Source organism: Aotus nancymaae, unplaced genomic scaffold (genome assembly GCF_030222135.1).
Source record: "Aotus nancymaae isolate 86718 unplaced genomic scaffold, 86718_ANA_hifiasm-v0.15.2.pri h1tg000003l, whole genome shotgun sequence".
Classification (NCBI taxonomy): domain Eukaryota; kingdom Metazoa; phylum Chordata; class Mammalia; order Primates; family Aotidae; genus Aotus; species Aotus nancymaae.
In genome coordinates, this window is record NW_026988414.1 from 37,357,463 (window position 1) to 37,376,637 (window position 19,175).

The following is a 19,175-nucleotide window of genomic DNA, read 5'->3' on the forward strand; positions in this document are numbered from 1 at the left end:
TCCTAGCCTACCTGTAGGGGTTTATGCCAGAAAAACTGGTTTCAATTATTTTTCCTTGGTAAAATTTTTGGCTTTTGAAATAACATACATTTATGAATGAAGTTCCTAATTATCTTTCTGATTCAAAGTGTCAAGCTCCTATAGATTATTTTTTACACATTTACCAGTGTTTATCATGTGGCAGATACTGACCTAAATGCTTTATAAATATTACCTAACTTAATCCTTACAGCAATCTTACACGGTAGCACTTATGTTATTATCATCCTCATTTTATAGAGTAGGAACTATAGCACAGAGAAATTAAGAGATTTGCCCAAGATAACGTAGTAAGTGGTGGAGCTAGGATTCAAACCTAGACAGTATGACTCCAGAATTCATGCTCTTGACCACTATGCCTCTCATATGGTATTTATTTCATTGCACTTATGGCAGATATTTGATATTTATTGGTGCTATTATTTAATGTGCTGTTAATTAATTAGAAGCTTCTCCTCACTAAACCAGAATCTCACTAAGAGCAGAAATTCTGTTTAGTTTTCTTGCCATTGTATTGTCATACTTAGCACAGTGGCTGGCACTTATTTAGTAATCAATAAATATTTGTCAAATGAATTAATCAGTCTTTATTGATGATTATCACATTTTTCATTTGCCTGCAACTTACCACTCCCTAAAGTATTCTGCTCTCCATATTTTCTGTTCATAAGAATGTGCAGAGCTGTTGATTATCTTCTGTTTTCGTCAGCCCTTTAGCTCTCCTGAGGGTAGCAGAGGACTCCCTGGTTTTCTCTCAGATGGAAACTTCCCAACTTCCTCCTTCTGGAACTAGGGCCAATGTCCTTGAAATGGGCTCCCTCCAGGAAGAAAGCAGACAACTGCCCAATGACAGCGAGTAAAGAAGGAACACTGTGACTTTAATCAGTGAACTGGTTTCATTCTCTGCATCTTCTCCATTCCTCAAAAGGAAGCCTAAATCTAAATCTTCCTTTTTCAGAATTTCATGTTAGAAACAATTTGTTGTTGTTGTTCTTATGTAACAGGTAGTTCCATTCTGAAAGATGACTGGAGTGTGATTACTCCTGCTCCCTTTAGGATCTTTTTTTTTTTTTTTTTTAAAGATAGAGTTTCCCTCTGTCACCCGGGTTGGAGTACAATGGCGCAATCTTGGCTCACTGCAACCACCACCTCTTGGGCTCATGTGATTCTTGTGCCTCGACCTCCCAAGTGGCTGGGACTATAGGCATGTGCCACCATGCCCGGCTAATTTTTTTTTTTTTTTTTTGTATTTTTAGTAGAGACAGGTTTTACCATGTTGGTCAGGCTGGTCTTGAACTCATGGCCTCAAGTGATCTGCCAGTCTTGGACTCCCACAGTGCTGAGATTACAGGTGTGAGACACCATGCCCTGCCTCCCTTTAGGATCTTGTATTTTTAGTAGAGACAGGTTTTGCCATGTTGGTCAGGCTGGTCTTGAACTCATGGCCTCAAGTGATTTGCCAGTCTTGGACTCCCACAGTGCTGAGATTACAGGTGTGAGCCACCATGCCCTGCCTCCCTCTAGGATCCTGATTCACCAAAATAAAGCATGGAAGTGGTATGGAAATCCTCCCTAATGACAAAGACAGATCCATTTTATTTTGTCCACAAAAAGGCTACAAAGGAGGACCTTATCTGCTTCAGCAACCTTTTTTCACACTGACCACCTCTTTTCAGCAGGAGGCAGTTGTGAAGAATGGAGAGAGAAGGAAAGGTACACAAGCTTTATTGGTGAATTTCCAGATATAAAAGTTAAGAGACTACTCAAAAGGATTTTCAGATGACAAAACAGTGGAGCTTGTACTTGTTAAGTACGAAGTATTTACTTCTGAAAAATATATTTCCTTTCCTGATCAGTTTGGTAGGTTAACAATCTGATTGGCAGGCTGATCTGTCATATGCACATGTATACACACATGCACACACACTTCAGAGGTAATAAGAATGACATACTCAGACATATGTTCCTGAGTTTACCTACCTTCATCTTGTCTGTCTTCACTTTGGCTTTTAAATAGAGACATTGCAGAGTAGACCAACTATAATTCCATGAAATTTCTATAAAGGAAATAAAGATTCAGAATGAGAATTTCTCATGCTGATACTGTGTCATTCAAACATATTCTTAAGAAACTTGGAACTTGGTCCCTGAAGTCCAAAATGACCTATCCCTAAGACACATATGCTAGTTTAGAATTCACTTTATTTATCCTAACCATAAAGTTATAGTTCCGAAGCTTGGGAAACAGATTTCATTTCCTGACAGCCAAGTTGAAGTTGATGACTACAATTGTCAAAAAAATAATCTGAAACCTAAAAATAGGTGAAAGATAGGTGATCGTTTAGTACAGTTTTGGGTTTTTATCTTTGATTAGTTTTCTATTGACTGGACTATTTTATAACTCGTTAGGGAAGAGGTTAACTTAGAGATTTTTATCTAGCAGTAACAAAAATGTTTTATGTCCGGTAGAAAAGATGACTCCAAAGTTTATGACTTATTGCACTTTAGGACATTAATTAGTTTTGTATATAATTCAGAAATCATATCTTGACATTCCTTTATTGAATTGCCTATAAATATTTAGCTCTTAATTTTTCATTTGAACTGATCTTAACATCTTACTGGTTGCCTCATTAATTAATGAATTAAATAAAATATTTGAGACCTATTCATTTCATAGTCATATAAAAGTCAGGTTTTTTTTAACATTTGAAAAATTGTACTTTATCAAATCCCATGATTTGCTATACTGACATATCCTTCTTTGCTTCCTATTTTTCTCTCCATTCTTAACCCAACTCAGAAAAGGCCAATAAAGTATATTTATTTTAATCAGTTTCTTTCAGGTCCCCCAAATCACTAAGAATAGATGAGTCAAGACTAGAAAACTCTATAGGTATTTTCACCTCAATTTTCCCAGACATCCCAACATAGGCAGAAAAATCATAATCATGACAGAGGTGTAAAGTCTAAGTAAAATGGTGTTCCCTCCCAGCCATGATATATTCAACAGCTAGAAAAAAAAAATAACCTTGACAATTGTGATCACTTTGGAAAGATAATACATCTTCTAGTTCTGCCCTCAGTGAGTCTCAAGTGACCTCATTATGAAAACAATTCATATTTCAGGAATCTAGGCAGAGTTGCATCCTAAACCCTTAGAAGCCAGAAAGTTAACAGCATTTTCTGGGGTTCCTACCACTGCTGAAAAAGGAAAGCCAAGGATGGGATGGCCTGAAGTTCTGGATGCTCTCCTACCCCTTCAGGGCCACTAGCAGCTTTGAGAGAGTAGTCTGGCCAAATCCCTATAAGCAGCACACCTTGAAATGTGAAATGGGTGTAAGGCACATACCAGCCAACTAGGGGCCTGAGTAATGACTGTTTCAGCTGGAACCAGCTGCTCATCAATCTTGTGACGTTCTCTGCACACACATCATGTCACATGGCGCCAACTGAAAAGTATATTTAAGCTGTTAAACTCAGAGAAGACACCGAAGAATATGAAGGGATAGGAGGAAGAACTGAGGTGTAGAAGGAAAAAGGAATAAAATGGAGCAAAAAATAGATTAGAGGGTCTCTTTGAACCTATTCTAGTTCAGAGGGCTGCTTGATTCACAAATTGTTCTAAAAAATTAAATTTTAAAAGTGGACTAGGAGACAGAAAACTGGATTTTATCTGAAATCTGCTACTAATTAACAACAATGTGACTTGGGACAAATTATTCACAACTTTCTGCCTCAAATTTCTTCTAAAATGATCATTTTTTTAAAAAGTAAATAACTTAGATACAGGATGGAGAAAGACCAGTTAATAAATCTGTCAGAAAGAGGTTTAGGGGTACTTATGTATTAAAAATGAAGTATAGCATTAGTCTTCGTTATGGGGCTAAAAGAGTTTTGAGAGAATTAAATTAATTAATGTATGAAATTGCCTGCCACAGTGCTTGCACAAAGTAGTCAATCAATAAATAGCAACGGTTAAATATTTTAACATACTCACCCACCATATTGGTAAAACAATTTAAAGTCTGATAATGTTGTGTTACAGAAAAAATGGAACCACTAGAACACTTATATATTGGTGGTGGTATTAAAAGTTGGACAACCACTTTAGAAAACAATTTAGCCTTATCTAAAAGGTTGATCAAGCATGTACTCCATATCTTACCATGTCCATTTTTAGGTGTATATCCTAAGGAAACTCTTATATGTCACACACAAGGATGCATGAAGTAGCACTGCTTATAACAGCAAAACTGGAAACCAACACATGGTTATTAACAACAGAATCAATAAGTATCTTCTAGTACGGTCATACAATGGAAAGCAATACAGCAGTGAAAATGAGTGAATGACATCAACATTGATAAATCTCAGGAGTATAATATTTGTAGAAAAAAATGCAGAAGACATACAGTATTATATCATTTACATACATAAAGTTAAAGATCATGTAAAACTATATCATTAGGAATACATACTTTCAAGGTACCTATTAAAAAAAGTACAAAACCTATAAAGAAAAGTATGAAAATAAAAAAATAGAAAATTCAGGATAGAGGTTAGAGAGAGGGAAAAGGATAAGGTAGAGAATACTGAGAGCTTCAAGCTATAGTTGTGCTTCTGTTATCGTTACTCTTTACAACTACACATGTTATAAATTTTATATCTATTCAATATATAATAATAAAAAGAACTGAAAAAAATTACAGTGAATTGACCAACCACAGCAAAATACTCTTCCTATCTTATTCAGGAGAATAATTTTCAAAATAATCTTTACTGAACTAGTATGTCCAATTTGGGGCATTACATTTTTAAAAAACGTTTTATTTTGAGATTTTAAATTTACAGAGAGTTGCAAAAATAATACAAGGAATTTCTACATACCTTTCACTCATACTTTATCCTTCTATTAGTATCTTACAAACCATAGAACAATTAACAAACTAACAAATTAACCTTGGCATAATACTATTATTATTATTATTATTATTATTTTGGGATGGAGTCTAGCTCTGTCACCTAGGTTGGAGTACAGTGGCACGATCTCCACTCACTGTAACTTCTGCCTCCTGGGTTCAAGCGATTCTCCTACCTCAGCCTCCCTAGTAGCTGGAGTTACAGGTACCCACCACCACGCACAGCTAATTTTTGTATCTTTAGTAGAGATGGGGTTTCACTGTGTTGGCCAGGCTGGTCTCGAACTCCTAACCTCGTGATCCACCCACCTCCCAAAGTGCTGGGATTACAAGCGTAAGCCACCATGTCTGGCCAATACTATTAATTACAGTATAGAATTTAATAGTTTACCATTTTCCCTACAATTATCTTTTTTTGTTCCAGGAACCAACCCAGGATCCCTCACCAAAACCGAGATGGTGATGAGAGTGGCCTCTGGTCGTCCTCACTGCTACACTCCCACCAGCACCATAACAGTTTACAAATGCCATGGCAATGTGGAAGTTAATCTATATGGTCTAAAAAGGGAGGCATAAATAATCCACTGCTTGTTTAGCATATAATAAAAACCACAAAAATGGGCAAATGCAGCCCTTGGGGCTGCTTTGCCTATGGAGTAGCCATTCTTTTGTTCCTTTACTTTCCTAATAAACTTGCTTTCACTTTGCTGTATGAATTTGCCTCAAATTCTTTCTTGTGCAGGACCCAAAAACCCTCTCTTGGGGTTTTCTGTAGAGACAGGGTCTTGTTATGTTGCCCAGGCTGGTCTCAAACTCCTGGCCTCAGGTGATCCTTCCACCTCAGCCTCCCAGAGTGTTGAGAGGCGTGAGACCCTGCACCTGGCATTATGGCTATGTCTCTTGTCAGGCAGTCCCTCTTACAAAGTTGTCTCTAGCTGCGCTCTGGTAACAATACTTTCCACCTTTCCCTTTCAGGTCTAGAAGTGCTACTAATTCACCACTGTTGTTAGTCTGTTTCACCACTCCTTGTTAATCCCCTTAACACTGCCCATACCTCTATATGGGTTCTTTTCAGTTCAACCCTTTTAAATACCAACTATTTTTTCTGCCAGGACTATGATATACTTGAAAAATAATAAATGACACATTTTCTTCTCCTTTATACTTCCATTCATTCACTTCACAGTATTTGCAAAAGAATCTCCTCTTTTTCCTCTAATCCAAAGCCTCCCATCCTCCCAAGTCCAACAAGTCTCTCTAAATACTCTATTACCTACACAGCAACACTGCTGTTACCACTCTTGTGCCGAACCTAGTGTGACATCAGCACTCTTGTCCTTGTAGTTCTATGACTGTTCAGCTTTGCCAGTCTGGTTATCCCAGCAGGGCAATAAGCTCCTTAGAGGTAGGGAACTTAAGCAATTAGAATCTCAAGTGATAAACATATTTTAGCTGGAAAGAACCTTAGAGGTTATCTTGTTTAACTTCCTTATTTTACAGATGAGGAAGTTCAGGCTCACACAGGGAAAAAGTCTTTCTCACACAGCTATATAGTGACAGAGTTAAGTCTAGAATCCAGATTCTTCCTACTACTTCACCATGCTTTGACGATGCACTGGGTAATTAGTAGGCACTGAATATGCTGATGCCTCACTCTTAAATTTATAAGGGGTTTTTGTCTCTTTTTGCTCAATGCTAAGCCTCATGCCTAGATGAATACCTGGCACATAGTAAGTGCTCAAAAAATATCTGTTACATTTGAACCCAGGACCAAGCAAGACAAATTCCTTGGAAGTTAATTAGAACTCAGAGGATCATTTATAACAATTCCCTATACACTTAGAGAAAATGTATAGTTTTTAGAGTGCTTTCACATATATGAGCCCATTTGATTCCTCTGAGGTAGACATGCAGCAATTACTAGTCCTAGGTAACAGATGCAAGTTACTGAGGCTCTGAGAAGTTAAAGGTCATCTCCTGAGCGGAGCTGGGCTCAATCTTCTGACTCTTACTTCAATACCATCTCCATCATTTGTTGCTTCTTCAGCTTTGCCTGTCTGCTTCTGGACTCGGGAGGATCATTAGGGGAGTTAGTCCGAAAATTCACAATGAATACATGGGCTACAACTTAAGCTGAAAGATGCGATTTTTCTTCCTTAAAAGTCCACTGCTAAATGTACTTCTGTTCTAATTCTGATTAGATATAGCCTACAGAAATCAGTGGCTAATTCAAATCTGAAAGCCTGCTGAGACCATGGGTAGCTAGCCAGAGTTTGACTCTTCCCTCTGGAGAAGGTATCCTATGACAAAGAGTGGGAGGGAATGATAGCAAAAGTCCCTGAGTTAACAGGAATGCGCAATTGCTGGAGATTTTGGGGTATCTGCTTCATGAAATAACTGGAAGAATGTGTGCCCTTTAGGAATTATACGGGATAAAGCCCCCCTTTCTTAGCTAACCTCGACAAATATGTCCTCTGTGGGAGTCTCTGGAAAACCAGTATACTCCAGTATGGGCAGCGGTCTCAACAAAACATGAGGATAGACATACTGGAAATATTGTGAGAAGAAAAGGTCTTTCAAGGAATATTGGGAGGGAGAAAGCGATAACCTCTACACGGGCGCCCCCTTTGGGCGCCTCTAGCTCACCGTCGCCGCACAGCCTCGGACTCCAGCGACAGCCATCTTAACGCACATTTCTGCGCAGGCGCTGTAGAGCCCCAGGTGCCGGCCAAGAGCAGAGCCCCGCCCACAAACCACGCCCATCTCCGATGAGCCCGCCCCTGGCCACACCCCTGTCCTCAGGCGCCCGACCCACTCGGTTTCCCAAAGGAGGGGTCCTTTAGCTGCCGGTCAGGCTTTGAAGTACCTGAACTACACTGGCCGCTGGGGGAATGGAAATGAAACACTCAGATCCTGCCTTTGGGTAGATCACAGGCTGATGAGGGGAGACAGACAAATAAATTATAACAATGTAGAGTGCTGTGGCGAGGCGTCCAGATACCGGAGCCTAGAAAGCAGTAGAAAAGGCTGGCAGACATTCCAGCAAGGAGAGCAGCTAGTGCACGCACTGAGGGGTAGGAGCGCACAGTGCGTGTCGGGGACCTGCTGGAGCCAGTACTTTAGAATAGCTGCAGGATCGGGGAAAGGGGGGCGGTGCCGGTTGCGCTATCTTGGAGGGTCTTGGAGTTTCAGCCTGGAGGCTATCGTTGACCACTGAATAGCTTTAATAGGAGAAAGATTTATTAGAATGTGTGAAGAGAGCAGGGAAAGAACGGAAGCAGGGGATTATGACAGTAACTCAGGCATGAGGACCTGAAATCTGCCACGACTCTTGTGGTAGTGAGAACTGAGGTGACACAATGGATCCGAGAGGTAATTTTGAGGCAGAAATGTTAAGTGGCTGGCTTGGGAGAAGAGCAGGGAGGAGGAGGAATTTTTTAAATGAGCAACTGAACTCTAAGGATTTATTTAGCAAGCAGCGGAAACGGACCTAGTTCCCTGCCTGGTGCCCCGTTAGTCGCCGCCCCACAAGTAATGTTAGCGGAGGCTGAGAGAGTAGATAAGTACTATCTTTGTTGCCCAGGAGGCCTTTTACCTTATTTCTTCCCCTTTGGGAGTAGGCTTTCTACTGCAACTCTTCTTCCTTGAATAGAGCCTGAATAAAAGGCCAAGGTACAGTCCTAAACCTAATCCTCAGCCCTCTGCCATGACCGGCAGGCAAACCTCTCCCCAGTGGGCCCCTGCCTTGTCCTCACAACCCAGGCTGTGATCTGTCCTAGTGATTCTAGACAAAGGGAAGAGAAGTATTGACTAGTTTTCATCAGAATAACTCTCCTGTTACTCTTTTGGACCTTTTGCAGGAAGCTGGTGCCACAGGTCCCATGACTGTTAATTAGATGTGTGGTCTCAGGTCTAGGCCAGGATGTCAGCCCAGTGGTGCTTATCCAGAACCACTTTAGGCTTCACCCACTGGCTGTCAGGTATGGGTGTCAGGGAGGAGTGTGAAGCAACAAAGGACCACTAGGCCAAAATCTGCCATTATAGAGGAGTCATTTCCATGGCTTTCCACACATTAGCAGAATTACCAAACCCCAAAGGCTGCTATAAGATAATTTATTATGGATTAGCCTATAATCTCCTGTAACAATGGCACATATAATAATTAACAACAGCAAAGATGCTTGGTTTCTTGTTTCATGTAATAGTCAATACATCTGTGGACAATGCTGAGTCCTCAGGAAGTCCAGGAGGCTGCTACAGAGGAAATCCAAGAACCATATCACATCTCTGAGCAAGTCTTGGGAAGTCCATCTGACTCTCTGAAATAGTTTGTCTCTGACCTCCCAGGTAGTGTTGAGGGCCCCCTCCATCCAGCCTGTACAGAGGGATCAGAGTCCAGGCTCCTTCTGTAGGGTTGAATACCTAGGAGGGGGAAAACAAATAACCCAGAAGAAAGACAGAGACCAAAGTCTAGATTCTTTCTGCAAGGTGGAGGACAGCTAGAAGGTAGTGGCCACAGATGAGCAGGACTCCTTCTAGATTTTCTACAATTTTTGGCTTTGTTCAGGGCCTACCCAAGAAGAAAATACTCCTGGATCCTTCAAATAGCCCTCAGGTAGATACATGATAGAACAGCCTATCATGTCTTGAAGCATCACTCCCCTGCCTAGAGGAGTGAGGTAGGGAGACTCCCAGGCAGGTGGCCCCTAGTGTCTGGGGTCCAAAGAAATATTCTGCTCAGGGCTTTGAAGCACCACGTGAACCTGGTTCTACTCATGATATAATCTGGGGAAAGGGATTAGCACAGTTCATTTCTAGAAGGTATCTTGTTCAGTTTCAAAGCCTTGTTCTCATTGGAGCCATAGAAAATCAGTGGAATCTAAATTCTATTCTATGTACTCTTGCCCTGGCCATACTCCAATCCAGACAACAGGGCTCAGCAACAGGCTCAACTGACTACCCATCCAGCCAGGCACAAGTTCCATACCCTCTAAACTTGTTCTTCTAATGATTGGTATGTATGTGTCTAACTGGATAAGGTATGGCATGGAGACAAATAGAGGTGGGATGTGGAGTGGAGGGGTGTCTACCAAGAATGGCTGACACTCTCAGAAATGTCTGTCTCTCTCTCTCTTTATGGAAAATCTCTCTATGTGGTAACCCCATATCCCAGCCCCTAGTACCACAGTCCTGCTGGTCAGTGCTTCATGACCCTTTCTGTGAAAAGCTACATTATCACCACCCCAAATTTTTCCTCAAATATCTTTAACTGAAGGGGTCAGCCTCTTGACTGCAAAGACCCTAAGCTGGTTACACAGCCAACTCCCACTGGCCCTGATTTGTGAAACTGGTGCTTCCTTATTGGCACAGGAGCCAAAGGTGTTCAGCTCCCCTCCTCTGTGGAACGAGACTCTGATTTCAGTTTCACAAACTCTCGGGCCACCTCGTCATTGCTCCTCTGAGACAAAATCCGGAGAATGGTCAGGCCTGTCTCATCCATGTGGATCTTCCGGCCCAAGGGACACCAGCAGGCACAGCTGCCCTTGGCTGTGACATCCCTCAGAGGCATCACAGCCAGCCCTAGCACACGATCTTCCCGGGCAAAGCAGTAATCCTTCACGCATATCTGCAACTCATAGGACTCCGGCCCCTCTTCATTTCCCAGGAGGCTGTGAGCACAGGATAGAAGTTATGAGGCCAGAGCTGAGAGTCTTCAGCTGATTTCACCTTAGTCTGCCATCCAGCCCAGCCCTCCTCCCCTGACACTCCCTCAAGTCTTACTCCCATCCCCAAGTCGGGCAGGTTCCCCATCCTGTAACTTACAAGTGAAAGGTCTCATTGTACTTGGGGGCCCAGTTGTTGCTTTTGGACTTGGTTGTGAACTTTCTCTTCTTATCAGTTTGGTGTGGGCCAACCATGGTCACCTCCACGAAAGGCCGGAACATACCCGCTGTCTGCCATTTGAGGTCATTGGCAGCCACCACTGCCCAAACAAGGGAAACCTGTGAGGGATCCCACCAGGAATTCCCAGTTCTTGAACCCCAGGTGACCTTCCCCTTGGAGGAGGGCTGAGCTGGAGGGTTGAGATGAGCAACCCCTGCCTTTGAGTGATGAGTGAGGCCACTGGGCAAGGAAAGGGCAGACCTGTAAGTCCATCACTCACCTTTCACTGTGACTTTGTGCTCCCCAGTACCAGGGTGTGTAAACAAGTCCACCTGAATAGAGACTTCTCCCACAGGATCATCCACACCAGACCCTGAGGACAAATGGAGAGATGATCCCCCATTGGAGAACTCTAGGGGGTAAAACTGAGGGGTGAGGAGGCTACCACCCTATACCCAAAAGCAAGAAACAATCACCACAGTAACCATGGGAAGTAAGCAATAGGAGAAGGGAAAGCAATGGGATAAAGCAAAAGGCTGTGTCTTGTAATACAACTTAAGCTGACAGCATCTTATGAGCAACATTTTCCAAAAGTGCACTAAGACTCTCTCTCAAGGATCCCCAAAAGTCTATCTCCTAGGCTGAAGGATTTTTCATTGAAAGATGTTGGGGTAGGACAGTGTCATCACCTTGTATCTGTGTCTGGGAATTATGTCAACCTGGTGGTGTCTCTTAATGAAAAAATGTGGGTCTTCTCTAACCAAAAGCAGCAACCTCCCACCTATGCCCAGGATTCCTAGAGGTCCCTGGTTAGGAGGCTGCTGTGCTCTGAAAGACTTCATCCCCCTCAAACCGGGGCCCCTACATAGAACGAACTCCCCAGTTCAAATCTCTGAAAGCCAATCTACAGGCTCCCCTTAGCAGAGGCCCCACCCTATTTTAAGAAAACACCACTATCTTACACCCCGGAGAAAATCCTTCTTTGTCCTGAGGCAGACGGGTGGGAGAATGCTTGAGAACAGGACAGAGATCAACAACAGAACCCCTTCCTAGGTTATATGAAAGCATTACCCATCTCTAAGACTTGGGACAGAGCTCCTAAACTTTGATAGCTGGTTCCCCCACCCCTAGCACAAGTTGCTCATTCTAGCTCCCAGGGGTCAGTGTTAGCCCATGTTAAATCTATATCTGCATAGTGTACAACATACCCTTTTCCGGCCGAATGTCCTCATTAGCAGTAAATCTAATACCTTTCCCATCATGCACTGAATGAGGACAGGCAAGTCAGAGGTAGTAGCAGCAGTAGGACAGAGAAAGAAGAATCAGTTAGCAGTCTAAGGAGTTAACAGCCATTCAAAGCAGCTCTACACATATTCTGAGGGAGCACAGAGGTGGGGCAGAGTGGAGAAAGTGAAAGAGCTGGGGTCAATGTGTGAATGCTCCAAATTAGACTTCATGGGTCAGAGATCAACCAAATCATGGGCAGAAATAGTAGAAAAATACAGAGAGAAGGTATCTGAGAGCAGTGAGACAAGAGAGAGGCTGTAGGCTCTAATTTCCTGACCCTTAAATGATAAGGCAACGGGTAGAAAATGTACACATATACACACAGATTCTTCCTGCAGTCTCTAATCCTGCTTTTACCGTATGTGTGCCCATTCCAGGCTCTCCTCATGTTTTATCAAGCTTAAAGCTCAATGCTTCTAAAAAGCCTTTCTGGATTAACTCAGATCTTCCTTGATGGTATATGCCTGCACATGTACCCAGCTCTGTAAAAGTTCTCCCTGTCCCCTTGAGTAAGACTCACAGCTCTTCTTTTGTTCTCTATTCTTCCCACCCTGGATTAGAAATGAGAATAGATGAGAAATAGAGCAGTACACTTCAGGTACCTTTCATTTTCTCACCTTACATCACTAGTCTATCTGCTTAGACCCCTCTCCCCTCTAGGTCAGCCCTGTGCCCCAGATTCACACACAGCTCAGTAATGCCTAAGCTGCCAACTTCCCCCACCAGGTTCACTCTCCCAGGTAGCCTGCTCAGGTTTCCTTGGAACCAGCCATAACAAATGTGCCTGAGGTGCCTCCTGGGAAGGCTCTGCTCCAGCGTCACAATTTCAATCTGAGCTATATCTCTGCAGATATGTTTTGTTTCAGACAGGCCGTGCTGGAGGTAGGGAGGTGTTCTGAGGATTGAGTCACTGGGAGAAAACCAGCTTCCTGGGTCCCCTGTGCATAAGCATCACCCCTGAGGCTGGAGCCTCAGCTGTGCACAGGGCCCCGAGATCCACACCCTCCCTCAGCAGCTGCCATGGTTTGCCTGTCTTCCTTGTCTCCTCATCCATGCTGCAGAGTCTGGAAAGTCTTTTGCCTTCTCTCCCCAGGAAAACTCCCAGCAAAGCTCCTCACACTATGAGCCTTCACATTTCTCATGGTTTCCATTCATTCTCAAGGCTTTCTCACAGATTTTTCCTTCTTCTTAACGCTTACCAGTCAGGGTATACTCCTTGAGTTCAACAAACATGCATGGACCAGGTAATGTCTGAGAAAAGAAATCTCAGACATATTTCCCAGGCCTCTGTGATTCTTCTGCCTGGTAATGGGTATGGGGTAGAGGTAAGTACTGAGGTCCCATCAAGCAATTGAGATCTGACTTTGAAGGGCTCTCTGAAGAAGTAACGGGATCCGCCCCCAAGGGCATGAAGATACAGACTCCCTAGGGGAAGATGTATATCAGAGAGAAGTAGAAACCCAAAGCCCTCAGAGCCTTACCCTGGGTAGTCTGTGAGCGCACAAAGGTCTTGATGAGAGTGTCAGTGGTCTGTGTGTACAGAGACAGGGCATAGCGTAGAGACTGTAGATCTGGGCTCTTCTCCAGGAAGGTTTTCTTCAGTCCATTGCCTCCTGCATGGAAGTATTGCTGCAAGATAAAAGAGCACCTGTGACTGTTTCATCCCCTTACAGAAAGCAGCTCCCCAACACTGTCCTCAGAGAAGCAAGAAGAGGACTGTGAGAATAGGCCATTCAGGAACACCCACAGAACCAGAGTCATAGTCTCTTGGGTGAAGAGTATTATTTGGGTATTTGGCAGTATTGGTAGGGATGGCCACATTCCTGGAGGCAGGGTGGTGTTTAAAGGATGGGTCTTTCTGGACAAGCACAGTAATGGAATAGAAGCATTTCAGGCAGGGAGAAGAGCCAAAAGTGGTCTTGTGCTCTTTTACCCATCTGAACCTTAGAGAACTTGAGACCTATGATATACCTTTCCCAGGTGCCTTGAAGCACAGTTTGTATGTTCCTGCCGTATTATTACCTTACCAATTATAAGCATCTTGAACTCAAACATATCTGATTCTCTCTGTATCCTTGACAGTACATAGTAGCTCTCTTCTGGATGTGGAGTGCTAAGAGCTGGAGGGACACCTGGTCTGGCAAAGTGGAATATCCAGGCCAAGTGGGTGTGGTGGTTAAGACTGTCTGAAAAAGGGGGGGTCTCCACCTTGATGGTGTCCAGGGCGAGGTCAAGGACTGCACACTGCTTTGGAGTGAGATTCCGTGTTTCCTCTCGCACCATGTGATCCTGGAACCCCAGAGAAATCAGCAGCATCAGGACAGCTCAGGGTAGTCATGAAACTCTTGTACCCACCTGCCAGCCCACAGCACATATTCATCCCCTCCTTTTCCTCTTCAGTCTCCAAAGCTCCAATTTCCTTCCCCCAGGGACCCTCTCTCCATGGCCTCAGAAGGACCACACATGCCAGGAAGACCCCACACCCAGAGTACCTTGAGTTTGGAAAGATGGCTCAGCTCCTTGGCAGCAGTGAAGATCAGCTGAGTGCCCTGGGCAGAGAGGGAATCAGTCAAAAGTAGAGGACCCCACCTCCATCAGGAAGCAGGAAGTGAGGGGAAGGGAGACAGCAGGAGGAAGGGGAAGGAGGTGTCCTTACTGTCTGGTCAGTGAGCGGGGGCAGAACAATCATTCTCTCCATTGTATTCATCACCACCCGCCAGAGCTCCTTCAGTACACGTTTCAGAACTGTCTTCTCACACACGGTGGCAAAGAGGGTGAGGCTGCAAGTCCAGGCAACAGATGAGGCCAGGGTGAGAGTCTGAGAACCCCTGTACCTAAGGAGCTCCCCTGCCCAATGGCCTCTGCTTTGCTCATCCCCACAGGAAAATCCTAAATGCTGTACTCACTTGCCATCCAGGAAGTCCATGAGAGGCCGGAGCACGCCATCTGCATCCTGAGCTGCTGAGGCCCTGGCATCTGGAGATGCATTCCCTGTGCCCCGAACCTGGCCCAGGATGTCGGCCATTTGTCGAACACACTCATCAATCCGTACCTGGAAACTACACATGTGCCCGCAGTGCAGCCTTCCCCTCCCCAAATACACACGGTCCCTGGAGCAACACCAGCTATTTGCTCCCATTCCCACATGCTCATGGTGCAGTTCCAGCAGGGACAATCAGTAGGAGTACAGGGAAGATCCACACACCTGCAGCTGTATGGAGAGGTGTGGGGCAGGGTTCTGGGATGGGCCAAGGACCACATCTAGCACTGAGGGCCTTGTGCTATGGGGTTACTGACCTGTTTCCAAACACCATGCTGAGCTCATCCAGAACCGTATTCAGTTTCACCTGCAGCTCCTTCAGACTGTCTGCAGCTTCAAGGTCCAGCTGTATCCACAGGAGGTAAGCCTGGCTAGGCTGCTTCTCTTACCCTCTTCTACCATGCCGCACCCCTACTACTGCCTCGCAGGGCCTTACCCCAATGCCTATTCCTCCCTCGCAGGGCCTTACTCCAATGCCTATTCCTCCCTCAATAGGGCCTTACCCCAATACCTATCTCAGATTAAGCCAGCCCAGACCCCAAGCTAAATTCCTGGCCTACACCTAGTAAAGAGAGGATGGAGGTCTGTGGCAAGCTCAGGAATAAAGGCAATATGCAGTGACCCCAAACCCTAAGACCTACCTCCTTGCCTCCCATGGCCTCAAACATTTTCTCCAGTTGGACCCTCAGTTGCTGCATGTTGTTCATCAGGATGCAGGGCTTTGGGGACAGATGTAGCTGTTGAGTCTTCACTCCTTTCAGCATAGGGCCCATTAGCCTAAGGTCCCTCCCTCTCTCACAAAAGCCACAGGGACTTCACATATTACATAGGTTTCTCCCTAAGCACTAATTCTCCCTGACTAAAAGCAAATTTTAACAATTTTAAGCTGGGTGGTAGGTATTCAAGTATTAATGTATTATCCATTATAACTCTTTGAATATCTTAAGGTTTTCATTAATAAAAAAAAAAGACTAAGCAAAGGTCTAGCTTAGCAGAGGATAATGTACCAAATGAGATTCGCAGGAACGCTGTCAAATTCTTATAATTTTGTGGCACGGATCTGAAGCAAAGCCATGGTGGGAATTAGACATCAGGAGCATCACCCCAACCCTCCAATTCTGAGGACAGCTTCAAAAGCAAGAGGGATTCAAATGTCTTCCACTCTCTTTCTTTGAGTCCAAGGGCCTGAACCTACCAGTTTCTCCTTTGTGCAATAGGCTGGGAAGTCCTTTGACAAGATGTCTGCATACTGCATCAGCACCTTCCCGATGGTCTGAGAAAAGAGGAGAAAAGGAAAGGAAAGGGAGCTCTTAGTTCTACGGGGCTCTTGCCTGAGGTGGCACTTATCATCGCAGAACAGTAACAACAGGGAGGTATAGGGGGAATCTCACAGTAAGGGACAAAGACCCCTCTCAACCACAGAACACTACTAAGACAGAACTATCTGTCTGCCCCAGAAACAAGCAAAGGAGAATGGGGGTCACACAAGGCTTTACCTGAAGGCCACAGTGAAGAAGTGCTGAGCTCAGGCCTGTGATGTGGCTATGAGTGCAGTGGTGGTAAGGGGGAGGGAGTAGGAAAGTATGGTTACCTTAGCAAACCTCCTCATGTAGTGGGCAAGGATGCTGGGGTCTGGGCATTCTAGCTTCCGGATGATCTCAAAGCTCTGATTGAGTTGTGTGAAGACGTCCACCACAGAGCAGGAAAACAGTGCATGCTCTGATGTCTGCTGGAACTAAAGAAGAACACGCACAGGGTCACCATCCACAGCTGCTATCTTTTCCCAAGCTTGTAGAGTTTGAAAAGGCTCTGCCCAGCAGGGGTGGCTTGGTGGCCCTCAACAACCCTCCTATGAACTCCACAGGGCAGAGAGAGCCATCCTGGCTAAAGCCTGGGAACTTCTGCCAATAGCTAATTGCTGGGAGACCTGGCCTGGCCCCTGTGCAGCCAAAGCCCCTCACTTACTCCATCCTTCTTATCTCGTTCCAGGGCCCCACGCAAGAATTCCAGGGATACATCCTCATTCTCATTCAGCCACTGTAGCACAAACTGCTCAAACCACCTGCAGCCAGAGCAGAACTGGGGGTTAGAACTAGTGGTTGGAAGATGCCACGTCCTGACAGCTCCACCAGATTGGGATCCTCTCTCTACACTGGTACCTGGAACAGGCAGTCCCCAAGACTAGCTTGCTGAAATGAATTGTGGATACTAGCCCTGCCCACCCAGAGGGCCCTCTTCCCTTCCCTCTGTAGCCACATGATGACTCACGCTGGGTACTCAGGCACCTGCCCCTGGAGGACAGGCAGATCCCGCATGTATTCATTGTGGAGCCACTTCACCTTGAAGTGCAGGTTCATGTAGTCAGCACTCTTACACAGGCGGTCTTTCTCATGCTCTAGTGGTAGGGAGAGAGGCTGGGTCAGGTCCCAGCAGTAGAGGCCATGGTTCCTGAATCTTCCCAAGGCAGCAGATCTGGTCAGGTGGCTCTATCAGATGCCTTAGGACAACGGTGACTCCCAACCTCCTTCTCACAGTCATCTCTCCCTGCCAGCATTCTGCTCAGCAACTCTCCACAAGCCCAAAGCTTCCTCTAGAGAGACTAAGCCAGACTCCCACATAAAGTCTACAGTCTTTTTGCTCTAGCGTTTGGCCTGTGGTGAAGAAGAGGAGAAAGGGCCATGGGTGCTGATGCTGATTAGTAGGGAGACTGCCCAGGACTGTAGAGCACAATGGTTTTCCAGGGCTGTTCTAACCACAGTAGCTGAGCCATCCTTCAGACAGGCTTAAAGGCAGAAATGAGCAGGTATACATGGCATGAATGGATCATGACAACTACACAGAGACAGGGAAAACTGAACTGGGCCCAACTTGACAGAAACAGCAGTTGGGCAGCCATGGTATAATGGAATCTTGAGGCAAACTGAAGGGCTCCAGGGCAGAGCTAAGACACTGAAAAAATGAATTCTCAGGGAAGTATGCAAATATGAATAGTCAGTTTGGAAACTATGGAAACACAGCCAGATGAAAGGATTATCATGCTGCAGAAAATGGGGCACTTATTAGGAACCAGAAAAGTCATCTAGCTGAATCTCCAGAGCCTTCTGGAAAATCTAGGACAAAGATCACTCACAATTTGCTCAGAGTCTGAAGCACTGGCCACACCCACAGGTTCTCTTCATGTACCCACCTTATAGTTGAAGCACTAATTTGAATAATAAAATCAATTGTATGCTGACATATCAACATAAAAGCAAGCAAATGTGGGAGAGGACTAAGCAACAGAGAATAGAAGGCCACTGTCTGTGGGGACTATGTTGCTCAACTTTGAATTGCCATGGGTGATGCTCCTCCAAGTCAAGGCAGAACATCCAGGCTGGGGCAGCTGGCCCTTGTGAGGTTAGTGCAGCAGACACTGAAGGAGGAAATGTAAGCCCAGGATTCAGCCTCAAAGGTCTTCAAGTCCTGGGAATTTCATCCCCTCACACTGCAGGCAGCACTGTCTCCACCTAAAGTTGCATTTGCAATCTCTTCTATGAAGCAGTGAGCAGAAGAGGGAAAAGGTGTAAGACTAGAGGCAGAAGGACAACCAAAAGTTCTTACCACCCGGAAAGAGGACTTTTCGTATACGAATGACAGTGGTTGCTTGTGACAGAGCAGAGACACCAATGAGCAACAAAGAGAGTGAAAAAATCAGGGACATCAGAAAGACCCTCAGGGACATCAAAAGAGAGACCCTCTCTTCCACCCCATCCCCTGCTATTCTTTTTTTTTTTTTTAATTGCTACTCTTAAACCAGTCTAAAAACCTAGAAATGGGCCAGGAGTGGTAGCTCACACCTGTAATCCCAACACTTTGGGAGGCCGAGGTGGGTGGATCACAAGGTCAAGAGATTGAGACTATCCTGGCTAACATGGTGAAACCCCATCTCCACTTAAAATACCAAAAATTAGCTAGGCATCGTGGTGGGCACCTGTAGTCCCAGCTACTAGGAAGGCTAAGGCAGG

At 44.8% G+C, this 19,175-nt stretch overlaps 1 protein-coding gene and 1 long non-coding RNA gene across 5 annotated transcripts in view; both read right to left on the minus strand.

The window, feature by feature from the left end:
• Nucleotides 1-1,748: 1,748 nt before the first annotated feature.
• Nucleotides 1,749-7,632, minus strand: LOC135274875 (uncharacterized). The gene is made up of 2 exons (XR_010342600.1): nucleotides 3,392-7,632; nucleotides 1,749-2,096 (listed from the first exon to the last, which is right to left on the minus strand). It is a non-coding gene; the product is annotated as an uncharacterized LOC135274875 (long non-coding RNA).
• Nucleotides 7,633-9,058: 1,426 nt separating this feature from the next.
• UNC13B (unc-13 homolog B) overlaps nucleotides 9,059-19,175 on the minus strand; it is a 234,758-nt gene continuing 224,641 nt past the window's right edge. For 2 of the 4 annotated variants that reach the window (XM_064380316.1, XM_064380315.1), the window contains 15 exons: nucleotides 17,440-17,566; nucleotides 17,137-17,233; nucleotides 16,763-16,906; nucleotides 16,367-16,444; nucleotides 15,813-15,890; nucleotides 15,429-15,517; nucleotides 15,038-15,190; nucleotides 14,788-14,911; nucleotides 14,624-14,680; nucleotides 14,340-14,420; nucleotides 13,613-13,760; nucleotides 12,053-12,109; nucleotides 11,125-11,217; nucleotides 10,785-10,944; nucleotides 9,059-10,630 (listed from right to left, as the gene is read on the minus strand). In XM_064380316.1, coding sequence (XP_064236386.1) covers nucleotides 10,345-10,630; nucleotides 10,785-10,944; nucleotides 11,125-11,217; nucleotides 12,053-12,109; nucleotides 13,613-13,760; nucleotides 14,340-14,420; nucleotides 14,624-14,680; nucleotides 14,788-14,911; nucleotides 15,038-15,190; nucleotides 15,429-15,517; nucleotides 15,813-15,890; nucleotides 16,367-16,444; nucleotides 16,763-16,906; nucleotides 17,137-17,233; nucleotides 17,440-17,566 — 1,772 coding nt within the window. In that variant the 3' untranslated portion in view covers nucleotides 9,059-10,344. The remainder of the gene's footprint in view (nucleotides 10,631-10,784; nucleotides 10,945-11,124; nucleotides 11,218-12,052; nucleotides 12,110-13,612; nucleotides 13,761-14,339; nucleotides 14,421-14,623; nucleotides 14,681-14,787; nucleotides 14,912-15,037; nucleotides 15,191-15,428; nucleotides 15,518-15,812; nucleotides 15,891-16,366; nucleotides 16,445-16,762; nucleotides 16,907-17,136; nucleotides 17,234-17,439; nucleotides 17,567-19,175) is intronic. The other 2 variants (XM_064380317.1, XM_064380312.1) reach the window with 1 other exon arrangement.